The sequence below is a fragment of the Accipiter gentilis genome, chromosome 23 (genome assembly GCF_929443795.1).
Source record: "Accipiter gentilis chromosome 23, bAccGen1.1, whole genome shotgun sequence".
NCBI lineage: Eukaryota > Metazoa > Chordata > Aves > Accipitriformes > Accipitridae > Astur > Astur gentilis.
Genome location: NC_064902.1, coordinates 2180764 through 2196284, shown reverse-complemented (window position 1 = coordinate 2196284; position 15521 = coordinate 2180764). Strand labels below are relative to the sequence as shown.

At 36.3% G+C, this 15521-nt stretch overlaps 1 protein-coding gene across 18 annotated transcripts in view; it reads right to left on the bottom strand.

The window, feature by feature from the left end:
• The window catches only part of IQSEC1 (IQ motif and Sec7 domain ArfGEF 1), a 359237-nt gene that overhangs the window by 51110 nt on the left and 292606 nt on the right, over positions 1 to 15521 (bottom strand). For all 18 annotated transcript variants that reach the window (XM_049826619.1, XM_049826620.1, XM_049826622.1 and 15 more), the window contains one exon: positions 2925 to 3207. In XM_049826619.1, coding sequence (XP_049682576.1) covers positions 2925 to 3207 — 283 coding nt within the window. The remainder of the gene's footprint in view (positions 1 to 2924; positions 3208 to 15521) is intronic.

The window sequence follows — 15521 nt, the reverse complement described above, 5'->3', positions numbered from 1 at the left end:
AAAAGCATTGCTTATGCAAAAAACACTGAACAAGATCAATAACTCGTTTTATTTCAATTTTTTTCCACAATATTTAATTGCTGTTCTGATTGGTCTTTGCTGGATCCACATTATTCATAAATGCAAAACATCCATGACAAATCAATACGTTTAGTACTACAATCAAACCCACCTTTTTTCTGTCAGCATTTTTGTATAAGTCCATGCACTTTTCATAATACTCCAGTGATTCAAAAGTCACCTCTCACTTGAATATCCAGGTACCCTTTTTCATTAGACACCATGTTTTAATTACTTATCTTATATGCACATGCACACACAACCTCTCCCCCTCACACTTTGGAGATCTCCCCAAGTAAATGTTAAGTTCAGATATTGATGTGCAGAGGGGCTTCATCCTCCTTCTATGGAAGAAACCAAATGCTACTAAAAAATATTTTCTAGTCCATTATGTCTACCATTTGGGAATAATTGATGTATTTATTTCAGTGCTATTGGCAGGTTCAGCATCTCCCATTCCCCTTCCACATTAAAGATGATCTCCTTTTTGGCTCAGTGTTTCAAAATGTGAATCACTGATTATTTTATTTTATCTTATTTTTTTAATTCTTGATGCAAAAAATACTATGCACAGTTATTGGCATAAATTGAGGAGGCTAACTTCTCAGATGGGCTCAGATCAGGGTTACTTGTAAGGAATTGTTCTTTTGACTGTATCTTGAAACTTCTTTTAACTAAGCTCAAAAAGCTGTGACTGATTTCTGAGCTGGGAATCTGTAAATCTCTGCACAGTTTTCTACAGTTTGTCTTTAAAACAATTGTTTAGCCTCTCACCCCCAAATGGGGGTTACATTACCTATGGCTATGAGGTTACTTCTAAGGCATTCTGAAGATTAAAAAAATTATTAAGACCTTCTATCACAACCCTGCCACTGCTGCCACACATTTGCTACTATTTCTATCCCTAGTCTACATTATGTCACGTGTGTTTAAATAAATTGTAAGAGATTATTTTGCTGGACTAATCTCAAAACAAATGATGAATTCTCAGTTTAGTTCTCCTCTCAAAATTAAATGCCAAACCTGAAGAAAAGAAAACTAGCATAGCTGGTGTGAAAGAATAAAAGAAAACCTAATAGTCTATAAAATAAATTACATGGACTTTATTCTCGCAAACAGGCTGTTGTCCTTCAGGTTTACAGAGAAAATATCATCATCATTGAATATCATAAATTAGGGGGTTTGGGTGGGAATTTTAATTGAGAGTATTTTGGAATTTGCCTACATGATTTACTAGACTTGTGACTAATATTTCTAATAAATTGTAATGCATATTTAATGCACCTTTTTAATGCATATTTAATGCACATAGCCTTTATGTGAAGCCTTGGACATTTTCCTAAATAGTTTTTAAGTATCTTCTGAGCTTTCAGTGAGAGCTTTTCAAGAGCAGTAAGCAACCCTTCAACATCAAGCTTCCTTTATGTGTCATTATCACTTTTCATTGCATAGGACTCCCTGAACAAATACAAAATAACATCTGCAGTCCTCATTCTCTGTCAAACCGGCATAAAAGGACAGATGGAATGAGGCTCTGTGGAATATCTGCAGCGCAGGAGACCTCTTTAAGTGAGCCTTGCACTCTATATCAATCCCTTATGAGACATCTAGCAAAAATGACTGCCAAAGGTAGAAAAGGAAGTAACATTTTAGATTTCACAAGGAGGTCCAATTTAATAGCAGAGCTGGCATAATCTAGATCAAGAATCAGGAACTTAATAAGTCCCTCTCCAATACAGAAGTTGGTAGGCATAAAGGCTGTATTAAACTCATACTTGCTATCCCAAATATTGGCTTCAACTTTAAATCAGAGCTCAAGCTCTGTTCTTCCAGGTTTCTCTGGAACAACATTATATGATTCTTCTACCTGAAATTTCAGAAGAACAAACAGATGGGACTGTGAGACTTAGCCCCTATAAATTTCACTGACTATCAATGTGTGGTCCAAAATCAGGAGCAGTTTGCTTCCCGTCTGCAGAATTTGGCCTGCTTCCACTTTTGCCATGTTAACATACAAGTTGGAGTGACTATGCAATATACCGCAATGATTCACAGTGAACAAAATATTCTGTGGGAAGAAAGTTTTCTAGCAAAAAAAAAAAAAAAAAAAAAAAAAAAAAAAATCACCAACCAAAACCCATTGATGTATTGGCTACTGTTCATCTGTCAGTGAAATCCAGTGCATCCTGCGTATTTTCTTACCTTAAGCTATTACAGCATCATTTTCAAATGATAAATATTAATTTACATAAAAATAAACATCTTTGAAATAGGACTACATTCAGAATAAAGCTTAAAAGGAATGGCTGAGGCTGACTGTCTTACAGTAGTGCCTTTTTAGGGACAAAGGCTTTGAACTCCTACATAGCTTCCATCCAGTTCTTTGTAAAGCATATGGAAGTTTTGCATAGTTGAGTAAAGCCAATTAAGACCTTGAATTCAACCCACAGATATGAGAAATTATCAGCTGCAATATGTTCTTCCTTTCTTTCAGCAACAACAAAGATATCCAGGTTTCAAAATTAGTCATTTTCTTGGAAAAATATTTTGCGTTATTACATTCTAGCACTTGTCCCAAGCATGAAATCACAATTCCTAGAACTGTTTTTACTTTTAACAGTACTAACATACCTTTTATGCCCTTTTTCAGGAAGGGGGGAAGGTGTATGGGACACAGGATTATGACACAACACAGGAAAAAAGTCAAAAACCTCAGAAATGCTGACGTATGACTATTTTGAACTAAATTGATCACAGGAAAAAAAGTATTTTCAGTATCACAACTGAAGTGATGCTAGAAAAGATTTTTCCCAGCTTACAGACATGTTCCCATTGCCATAAATTAGGTAACAAAGCTCAAATACCTGCTTATCTTGTAGGTCTGAAGAGAGTTCATAGCTCTCAGAAAGTGATCTTGACCTTTTAATAGCTTCTTCCTCTGCTTGTTTTCTCAGTATGGACGTTGAATGCTGAAGTTTTGGCCTCCGAGATCTTTGTTGTCCAGGGGAGACAGAATACAGCCCGTAAGCAGAATGATCGTAATGGTCTGGACTTATAGCTGAACTGTGTGTTATAGGTCCTTGATGGTAAGTAGATGGGCTATCCAAAGATGTGCCAGTTTCACTGCTTGGAGCTTCACCCTCAACACTAGACAGAACAAAAAGACAGAAAAATACTCAGGTAAGTATTGTATGCCAAAATTCTCAGCAACAAATAACACAGTTTTGCTCAGTATCATTTTAGGTAGACATCCAGCACGTTTTGTTCAAATTCATATGAGGGTAATGTGGCTTTCATGTCAAACACCATAGTTTTCACTGTAATCTAAGGAAGTCTCTATTCTGTTGCAGAGGTCATCTTTAGAGCATGAGTCAAGCAGGAGAACAGAGGTTTCAAGCATTATTTAACTTTATAAACTACCAATAACATCCTGAGTAAGCCACTCAGCAACCACTGTGTAAAATAAATGAAAACTTTTAATTTCTTGTAAGACTGCTCATTTCCAAGTTGTTCTACTTCAAAACGATAGATTCTTATTTGTGTCTTTCCTCGCTTTGAGAAATAAAAGCAATACTTTCTTACATTTATATTACAGTTTGACATAAAAGGATTACTTTCATGCTTCTCAACGGAGACTTGGGATTTTATGGATCTTGTGAGCTACTATTTCTAGAAACTGAAGTTGGGAAAAAGTACCTACAGGAGAAATCTCATTTATTTCTCTGTTAGTGAAAGATTGCTCCCATGGGATACTGGCATGCTTTCTATTACGGAAAGAAAAAAACCCTTTATATTAAAAGAGTTGTACACAATAGGAAACATTTTGAGTCCTAGTCAGGGTTTATCCTGAAGTAGTGATGACTGATAGTAATTTGTATTTGTTTTATATTTACAGTAGGGCATTCTCACGTTGCCATAGGGTATGTACTTTTACTCTTCCATCTTTTTCATGTTTCACATAAATCCTTACTATCTGCCTCATCCTGTGTACACAGAGCACTGATAGAAAAATGGAATTTTATTTTTTTTTTAATCACTCAGAAAGCTTAGTAAACACTCCACACATGCATGAATATAAGTATTTGCAGCACTTCCCCTACCTTTTGTTTTAGGAACAGGTACATCCGAACTCTAAAGGAGTAAAATTCCCCGTTTTCCACCACGCCCTGTATTTCTTATTTTGCTTTCACTCACATGTATATGAACATAAAAAACAAAGCCCTCCTGTTGCCTCTCAGAAATGAAATGTTGTGACCCTTGCTGCATACACATACCACAGCAGTCCCTTCAACAGTTCAAAGTACAGACCGATTTCTGAAAGAACGTTCTCCACCGGACCGCAGCGCCAGAAGAGATCAAGGTTAACACTGGCAAAACTCTCCTAGCTTGAACAGTGTGTACTTTTTTTAAAGTGAAGGAGAACACCTCCCACCCCCCCCGCCCCCACTTAGATTTCTGAAAATGTTTCTATAAACATACAAAACTGAAAGCAAGTCCTCTTTCTTTGCCCATCAAAATATGACTCTACCCAAAAGGTATTTTCAAACAAACTTTACTCAAGCTGGAAATATTTTCAGTGTGCACACATTACTTTTTCCAAAAAGGAAGTTGACAGGAAACTAATCCCTTTCCCTCCCTGATACAGCTGGCTTTCAAGTTAAAAATGGTAAATTATCCAGAGTTTTGCTAGTGACATTGAAACTGTGTAACCACTCGTTAAAAACAAACAAATCCTTCTCTCTAAAGTATCCATTAAAGAAATTAGAAGGATACTTAACTGCTTCGTGTTCTCTCTTTAAATACTGAAGTATGTTCCTCTGTTCTGCTAACTGTGAGGCCACACGATTTTGAACACCACTGGTTCCTAATTACAAGCTTATTTGTAAGTACTTTTCATACAAATATGGTAAATTTGTTTTTAACAGGAAGTCAGGAATTACCACTATTTCCCCCTTAGGTTCTGTGACTTTTTTGCCTTCCTCACCCTTAAATTGTGAGCTATTTAATAACACTTCCACATTGATTATTATCTCATGTTGACAATTTAATGATACCTTCAGTGGATCACTTAACCTTTTAATCAACAAAAAGGGTACTGCCCTAATCAGAAAACTTTGGAAGGGGGTCTACCTGAGGCTCTGATTAAATTTAGGGGTTTCTTCTTTATTTTTAGTTTGTCTTTCATACTTTTTCCAGACATAAATATGATCCTTGACTGGCTGTAATGCTTGATCTCATTTTGCTCATGGGCCCATCCCCTGCCATCACACCTGACTTTTGAAGCAGGGAAGTAATTATCTTTTAAAACAGGCAACCTCCTGCACAACAGTATGACAGCTCTTTAAAGCAAACAAGGCAGTATTGCATATGTGAAACCCTTCTCCCATTCAGCTCTTCTTGTCCATTAGGAGCAGCTGAAGCTTCATAGGAGTTATTTCATAAAAATGAAACTCCACTGACAACCAAAAGGAGCTTGCTTTCTACTAGTTACTACTTCAAATATGTTTGGAAAAGAAAAATATTTCAACAAATATGACTTGTGTGATGCTTTAAGGATGACAAGATGCATTGCTCTGCTATGGAGGAAGTGCACACAGAGCATCATGGAACAGGAATGTAGAATTGAGAATCATCCTGCCCATGTCTATTTTGAAAGACTGTATGCTATAAAGGGTACCTTTGGTTCAAAACAGACTCAGAACACGAGCCAGTCACTACAGGGTTACAAGGGCGGTTTTTATCTATCCACTTATTAAAAATGCCAGCACACAAAAATGTCAAGGATTCTGCTCCAGGTTTGCCACAAGAATTAGAATAAATCCCCCTATGACTAGGGGAGCAGTTAGACACTTCTCTAGCACTACTTCACTTCCAGTAGCCACCCCGCACACACTGTCTTTCTCAGATGGGCAAGAAATTAAGTACATTAAGTACACTGCAAAAATGGACAATATAACACTTCACCCAACCCCAACTAGAATTAGAAATAACTTCTTAATGAAGGTCTCCAATTTGAGGCATCTGCCACCTACTATACATGTCCAGTAGAACTACTGATAATTTCAGTGTTTAAAAAAAAATAAAAATCTAGTGGATAAATTTGGTTCATGTCCCTGCAACGTGCAATGGCATATTACTAGGGAACCTGGCAATATGTTGAGCATTCCAATTGTGTGGTATATTAGGAGAATGCAAAACAGTTGAAATTAACCTTTCATTTTTAGAACTCCAATTGTTTTATCACACTCCTGTTTCAGCAGAAAATAGATATCCCTTATCTGCCAAGCCAAAAAAAGGTTGCTTGCCAGTATTTTACAAAGAAGCAGAAAATGGAGCAGCTAAAGAGTGAAAATGGAAATTAAATATTTAAAAATAATTAATACAATTAATATGACTTTGCATGAACAAAACTTTAAAACAGAGCCATGGAAAAACTTTGTTTCTTTGTACATCTAAATTACTTTTTTGAAAGAGTGGCCAGCACTAACTGAATCAGTATTTCATCGGAAATTGACACTGAAAGTTTCTTCCTGCATAAACCTCAACTGGTAATACTGTTAAGAAACCTCCCCAAACACCACTATATCAAGAAACAATATGGAAGATGAAAAGCTTAGAGGAAAAATGGAAACAGACTGAGCACAGTATTTTTAACATATCTCAATGGATATGTAAAACTATTGGTGAAATCAGATTGATTTTACTTTTTCCAATTACTATAAAGCAGTATTAAATACCAAACATAGACAGATTCGGGCATTTTGTTTTATTTTGTGTGTGTATGGCTCTAGACTTCCTGCAAGAGCTAAGCCACATACTCTGCAAACACTTTTAAATTAAAATACATCAGCTGCAGTGACATATGTGTGTGCAAGTAGGATCTGTTGGTTTCATCAGCAGGGCAGTAAGATAAGGGTCATCCCCGCAGTGCAGCTAACACTGCATTTACCCATGATGCACATTGTGCTCTAACAGCTACAGAATCAAAGCTCACTGCTCTGTCTGAATCAAAGACTAATACCAATGTGCATGCAGTGGCTGCCAAAAGCTGCTTTTCTAACTAGTTTACCTAGATGTCGAAGCTAAGTAACATGGTGCATGGCTCTATCTTTGGACTAAAGTAGCATACAATAGATTCAAGCTGATAAAATGTGAAGTAGAAGTTGTTGCTAGCTAGAAAACGTGTTTTACAGTTATTTCCCACTATTCGGGTAATAAGTTAATTTCAAGAATTACCTAATAAGAAAAAGCTCTGTCTCCTCCTTCCTCTGTCTACTTGCCAAATGTAATTGGGTGGTTAGACGTGACCAAAACAAAACATTTCCTTACGAGGCATTTTAGCAGCAGAAACCTGGCGGGTCTTTTCTTCCCTATCTCTCAATTTATACCTTCAGTTATTACTTCTGATCACAAAGGCTGTAATTAGTAACCAGTACACTAAAACCACTATGATATTTTAAAACAACATATTATTCAGGATGCTTAAATATCTACTGTTATTCTTTGATTTATTTTTCATTTTCATTCACTTCTTCCTCTTCCTTCAAATCTTGCCAAACTATTATCTTAGCAAAACCAAAAATAAGCACAATAATGACATAATTTTGAAAAACAAGAAAACTTCAACATTTAAGCTTAAAATGGAAACTGAGTCCTCAAGACCTAAATTTCAGCAAAGAGCACCCAAGCTTTTCCATGAGTAGACTTACTTGTTCCACTGACAATAACAGCAAAATGATCAGAGAAGCTGCAGGTTTGGTTCCACAGGCACAAGCATTTACCTCTCAGAGACACTATACTATGAAAGAGAGATGATAACCAGAAAAGCAGAAATTCCCTTTTAACTGAGGCCCAGTACCTTATCTTTAGAACTACATGCATGTAAAGAGGAAGTATATAACAATACCACCAGATGCACAGAATTATACAGTATTCCCACTCAGCCCAGAAACCTCACAGTTTACAAGTAGTGAAGTGTTCCAGTGCATTTGTAGGACTAAAATACAAAGATAATAGAACATATGCCTGCAGAAATCATCCAAATGTTCAAACCAGTATGTTGCAGATTTAGTTTGGAACTAAAAGCAACAAAGAAATACAACATGCTTCTAAATAACGTAAACACCAAACCAAAACTGCATGCAACATTTTAAAATAGAACCAAAAGACCCTCCCAGCAAAACAGAGTAAATACTTGAGAAATTATTTTACCAATGAACATTCTCTGAAGTCACTAGTTATTTTCATCATTCATTTAGAATGGACTTTCAGCAGTGTAATATAAAGACATGAAATTGAAAACAGGCCCTAACAACTGGATGGTACACGCATGAGAACCAAACAGCATTATATTCATCCTGTAAAAAATTTGTTTTGGACATAAAGAGAAGTATGACAATATAATACGTTTGTGCTGCTACATCGTAAAGATTTTTCCATAGCATTTTAGATCATTAAAAGTATGAATACAAGTTCAAAGGTACACAGAATAAACTCCTTTTCATCTAAATTGTGGAAAGTGTGCACAAGTAGTATGAATACGGGAAGAAAAACATGGCCAACTTAAAATTCTAGTCAGCACAGGATGATAAGACTACTCAGCTTTGCCATGACACTACAAGTCCTCTGTTCTTTAGGAAGCAGGCAGTTTTTAAACATGACTGTGGTAGAGTATCACTTGCCAGAAAGAGTGGCCAAAACCCCAGGTAGTCTGCATAACCTGAATTCAAATCGAACTTAATGAAGGATTTATACACGTTTTATTTGTTGCAACAGTGAAGCATTTGCATGAGTAGCTCTTAATGAAATTCCTCAGTCAAATCCATCCCTTTCTAACTTGCCTACTTTTCCCTGAACCCATGTCATTTACTCCCCTCTTCCCTGAACCCATGTCATTTACTCCCCTCTTCAGGAAAAATGCACCTAAACCTGGTTGCCTTTAAGTCATATCTACTGATAGAACAATTCAACAAGCTTGTTTTCTTCCTTTGTCTCAGAAACTTTTCTGTCCATAAACATTAACATGATGTCTACAGTTGAAGTATTTAGATACGCAGGGACTCTGTCTTATGATTTATGAGGTGGATTTAAATGCAAACCAAGGAGTGAAGCTTTTTGTATTAAAACCTCTTTTCATAAGCATGACTCCCAGTAAAACTTCTGCCTCACTCAAAAATAAATATCGCATATAAATAGGCCCAAATACCCAGGAAGGAAAAAGTGCTACACAGCTGTTTTACAACAACTATCTCTTTTTAAAATTTGGAGGTTAAAAAAGTCAAATTCTGATCATAACTCCTAATTATAGATACCCACTTGAAATGGCTCCAAATTCTCTACCTAGCTCAAAGAATGCAGACCAGAAGTCGCCATGGAACTAACCGAGTAACAGAGAGAAGCAAAATGGCAGCTGCTAGAGCAGCTGGTATGGTCAGACACTTGAAGCCTGAAAAAACCACATTTGAATGGCAAAAATGTTTAGGTCAAATCTAGGCATTCCACATAGGAATAAACCGCTACAAAAGCTAATTTCATGCATATAGCTTAGTCTTTACAAGTGCAACAAAGTCCTAATTTGAATGTGAAATTTTAAATGACAATTACAAACATAACATTGCTAACTGAAACTATGACTCCCCATACACAACTTAATCTGAACATAAGCATTCATTTGACACAAGGGTACACCCCACTGCTTCAAAGTTGTCTTACGTTTCAGTACCCGTGGTGCTTTCTGCTATAAACTAGGAGGTGTATTTAATTAAAGCTCTGATGTACGCATTGTATTATCTCAAATTACTCTCCACAAAAATTTCTTAATGCAACTTCTTAAAATGCAAAACTAGCCATACGTAGTTCATACAAGCTAGGTTTTTTTAGCATTCCCCCCACCCCCATTACAATATTCCCCAGTGAATTGAGAACATTTGAGCAGAATTGTATTATTAGTAGTTTGCAACAAATTAGAATCTAGTTCTTATTGCCATGTCTGTTTTGTACTGTCTAGTAAACAAAAGTCAATTATATTAAGAACTTATACAAATCCCCAAATTCAATAAATGCAATAACATTAACAAACCAATCTATCTTCAAATATACACTGTCAAAAGTTCAAAGCCATTATGATGGACAACAGTATTCACAGGCAATGGCAAAAGCTTTGATCCAGGAAAGAAATATTGACCCACTTGTTTTACTTAGAATGCACTCTCAATTCAGCTGTTTCTGTTAAAAACAAATGAAACCTTTGAATCCACATCAAAGTAATGTCCCAGGTAATTCATCTTACTGAAGTTAAATATCATTGCAAAAAAAATCCAGACAAAATTTGCATGTGTCTCAGAAACGAACACTAACAAAGCAACCGCTTCATTCTGTAATGTTCTGTGTAGTAAGACTGCCAACAACAGCCAGCTTAAGTTAAAACACAGTCTGACGACCATTGACAGAACGACCAGAATTCCACAGACAAGTACCACTGTGCACACTGCAAACCTTCATTTGCTCTCTGGTCCAAGTCCTGGATTCAAAACCACAGAAAAACCCCAACATCTACTCACTTGAACACTACCAAGTTTTCATTCTCACTAAATAAACCTATAAAAGGCACTAACAAAAAGTGTTTTTTTTTAAAAAAGGCATTTTGACCAACAGTTTTATATATGCCTTTAGTAGTAGCAGAGAGCAGGAGAAGAAAGATGAGAGTATTTTCTCCACGCCAAAACAGAATGTAAGAATTAATGCACTGCCTCTTCTGAAATGGAGATGCACATCAGCAAGATGAAAAGAGAACCACAGGAAAATCTACCTAACTTCTCAATTTTAGGGAACAACCTTTATAATAGATTTAAGGACTAAGAATATCCATTTGAAAAGAGCTTACTTGAGATTATCTTCAGATTCCAAGGAGGAGAAGGAAGGTTAAACACCTCACACATCACCTTTGTCCAAGTCAAACAGTGGCAGTATATTGGCTAGTAGACACAAGTATTTACTACAGAAGGGTCAAACAAGCCAATGAACCGACCTCACCCAGTACCCATTTAATGTCTCATGAACCCTATCCGCTAAAGGCAAAGCTGTGTTTTATTTTCATTATTTAGCAGCTGGAAAATAACAAAGGAGACCGAGAGCATCAACAGAACTTGAGTACAGCTTACAAATGTTAGCTTCTATCTCAGGTAAAGACAGACAACGTCATTCTCTGCTAATCTATGTTAATCATCACTCAGCATATGTTTATTCAGCAATGACCGTATTCCATACTTCAAACTCTTAAAAATGGATAAAATATTATTAAAAGATGACTATGGTAATAATTTGAGGCTTGTGGCTGGAAGAAGAGCTCTCAAATTTATCAGCCCTCATTTTTAGAATGAGGGTTTTTTTGGTCAGCTCCTCCTCTTGATGTGTCAGCATAAAACATACTAACATCAGAAAATATCACGTATGCTTCAGAAGGATGCTTATCTTCGTATAAGTGTAACTGTGGTATCTGACCATTTAACAAAAACTGTGAAGGTCTACCTACCACTAGCAGACTTTGTCCTGTTCCTCCTATGTAAACTCTTACACAATAGGATAAGCTTCAGAAATCTGTGGAGTTTCTCAATGCAGCTGTGGTAGAATTTGACCTCAACTATTTATTATTTATTCAGATATATCAGTCAGCAAGTGGAATCCTCTTATTTAGCGTATCTATACTACATATGACATGTATTTAAGATCATAAGATATTAATACACATTCTACTGGTTATATCATGACATGACCTTTATACAATGCTAATTTTAAAAAGGAAGATTTAATTTCTGCAGCTGAGAAGAAAAACCAATTTGCATACACAGCTGAAGCAGCATTTGATATAATGCAAAAATCCTTGGTGTCCTATACCAGCTATCCTTGTATTTCACCTCTCTTGTGGCTTCAGCTGTTGTGTCAAGCCCACCAGAGGAAGAGGTGATACAGAATGGCACTGCTGAGAAATCAGCTTGCTGGCAATTAGGCTCTATAAGAGACTAAATACTAGTTTCGTCTCCCCATTTAGGTCTTGGTGGATAATATTCTTTCCCCTCTTATATACTGTATATCATATAAACATGAATTAGTTTAAAGATCCTTAATGAAATCCTGTGTACTGAATAAATAAAATGTTGCAGGCATTGAAATGTCATACCTAGAACAAAACTATATTCTCATCTTAGATCAAATATACTTGATAAAGCCTGTAATTTGACTCATTTTAAGGTTTTGCCCCTTTAGTATTCAAAATTATTACAAATAAGAAGCAGTATAGAGAGCTAGGAACAATTTTTGAGCAGGCCAGCCTTTCCTTTCAAGTATGTCTGTGTGCCTGGGCAGAGGGAAATTAAGAAACATCATAAACCAAAGGGCATGCAGAGGGTCCACACAGCAGAAATTACAACAAACCCATCATTCTATATTGGACACTATATCAGGTAAAGTCACAGATCACATCAAAACTCTATTAATTTTGGCCATAATTTCACTTAAGTAGCAAAAGAACGTTATGCAGAGAGACCTATTTAAAACAACCGAGGGATCCCATTTCGATTAGTTAATAATATATTGTTATTATCTAATGTGGTGTGCTTTAAAACACTGATAAACATGAGATACTTTGTTCTCTCACTTGGATTTAAGAAATAGTTGGCTAAAGTTCTCCCACTTTTAAAATCAGAAAAAAAGGCATTGTTCAACTTCTAGTGGTTGTTTGACTTCTCTCTGAAGTTACAGATAAATGTCATAAGGTTAGAGAGCAACGTACTTAAAAAAGCCAATCCAAAAGGAACATGTACTGTTAAAAGTCTGACCAGAGAAAGAGCTTTTACTGATCTAACTCAGTCTAGAAGTACACATAATATGAAAGTATCACTCAGTTTTAAACACTGCACAAATCCTGCATTCTGACTGCCAACCACGTCACGCCAAGTCTAAAAAAAACCAAACCCAAAAGACAAACCCTACTAGTTTTCTCTATGGAAGAACAATATAATTTCAATAAACATAAATGCAAATGGGCATGGGAAACTCTCACCAGGTAGGAAAGAAAATGGATAAGAATATAGAACCCTTGTTGCTGCTTCCAGTGAAGTTCAGAGCATTGCTACCAAGTTAGTAAGAATGGGAACTGGCCTTGAGCATTCTGCACGCATTGAGAGAGGTCTGTGTTGTAACTTACTGGAACAGAATCACTGCTAACCAGTCCTTAATCACAGGAATCCTCATAAAAATGAGAATTTTATCCTCTGCAACACACCCAAGGTTTATATCAAAGTGTACAGAACATAATGTTTAAGAAAACAAAATGGTAAGAGTTGTTCTGTTTGAAGTATGGAGTTTGGTGGAAAAGAAAATGTTTTAGATGTTACTTATATTCAAGGCAATGCACTCAAATACAGAAGATATTTGGAGACATACTCAGAAAGATATTTTGTGTCTTACTACATGTAAATCTTCACTTGTAGGAAAATGAGACCTCAGAAGATTGCTTAAAACCTCTAAATCCGTTAAAGAGCTGACAGATGCTTTTTCTCATTCACAAACTTCCTTCCTTTTACATTTCCTCTCCATTATGCTGAGTCTATACATTTTATAGATCTTCTCTGTTAGTGAGGAATTAAATGTAGGCTTTCAGTAGGACTTCTGACCCACCACACTGATCACAATAAAAAAGTAACACAAGTAGCAATTCCTGTCTTGGAGACCTATAAATGCTATTTCAAAGCTTACTATAAGCCAAAGACTTTCTCCTTACAAAGCTTATCTATTACCAAATTTTAAGATCTGCTCCTATGTTCTAAATAATTTTATTAGCTACTTCCAATCAGTACCTAAAAAGAGGATTTATTGCACATACACAGAACAAGCATCATTGTTATGTTGTACTGCAGCTTGTAGCAGCTCCAATTCGATGTAGCACACAGATGCCCAGTACAGGTCTGCAAATCTTGCTCCCAGAAGCGTCGACAATCTGCACCGACTTCTGCTGATACAGCTTGCCTTAGCCAGGGGCTGCACGTGAGGCTGATCAACCACAAAAGCACATTGGGTCTAAAATACAGAACTCAGATCATTCTTAGAATTTATAGGCTCTTTACCACAACTTAATTCATAGATCTTTCCACAATGGAAAATGGTCCTTTAGGACAAGGATAGAAGTCCAGTTCCTGAAAACAAGAGTCACCATTTTGCGAACTGAAAATGAAATATTGTGCAAAGACAGATTTTGAAAATGTCAACCAGTCAGAAATGATCTTGTGTAACATGCTGCACTGTGGCAGCACAGGAAAACCTGAAATACTTCTTTTCTTCTAGGCTAAGCTAATAAAAAAAATCTTAATCACATTTTAATTACAAAAAAAGAATCCAAGTTTGCAACAGGTTGCCACCATTTGGGACAATTTCCATTAAGGCCGGGCAAACCTCTTTTCTCTCTCAATTTCACAAAGCCTTAACTGCTAGTATTAATAGGAAACTATTAGCTGTAAAGTTCCATTCTCCCAAAACTTGAAGCATTAGAATCAGCTCCTTCTTGAAAACAGTTTCTATTAAATGCTTCACATCACTAGTATCTTCTAAACGAGGTTCACAGAATAGAAGATTAAAAAAAGAATATATATAAAACCCAATAATGAACTGTCTTTCCTTCAAGAATCTAGGATCAGCTGAAAACATTATCTAACATTCAACACCCTGTGAAACGTTAACTTCAAAGCATGAGAATCACACCAGACACCTCTAGAATGGAAATTCAACAGCTGTTTCACAGCACATTACAATAAAGCAGAACCTTGTAAGAAAGAGAAAGAAAGATAATTTTTATTCCCAAGTGAAAGTGTAGAGGGAAGTTAGATTGAGAAAAAAAGCTATTATTAAGTGGAAACATGACCAGAAAGTCAGGAGTTTATACAGGCCTGTTCTGTTACATGTACTATTAGAGCCCTAGGAACTGCAGCTGGATCAGGAACACTGCTGTCCATCTTGTTTGAACGATGACTTCCTCAGCACAACCTCCCCAAACAATGAGGGAAACCCTGTCTTTGGTATTATCTTTAAAGGCAAAAGCGCTTCCAACTAAATCATCCATTCCTTCCTGAAGATTTATCCTTACAGTTCAGTGCAAGTACTGACATGGCCTACCCCAACTTGACTCATGAAAACTGAAAGGATCACAACTATAATCATTACGGCTGTAGGCTACACTAAAAAAAATACACTAAATTCAAGCTAAATACAGTCCAACGTACAGCTGTCTAAGCTACAATACCCACAGCCACTGCTGTATTTAATCTCCATGTGATCTGAGGTTAAGTTTAGTCCATTCTACCACAAAGGTGGGGAGTGAAAATTAAATTAAAGTCAAATTGTAAACTTTCCTGTAGTGCAGTTTTAGGACTGGCTGTAAACATAACTTGCAACAGAAAATCCATCAGGTTTGC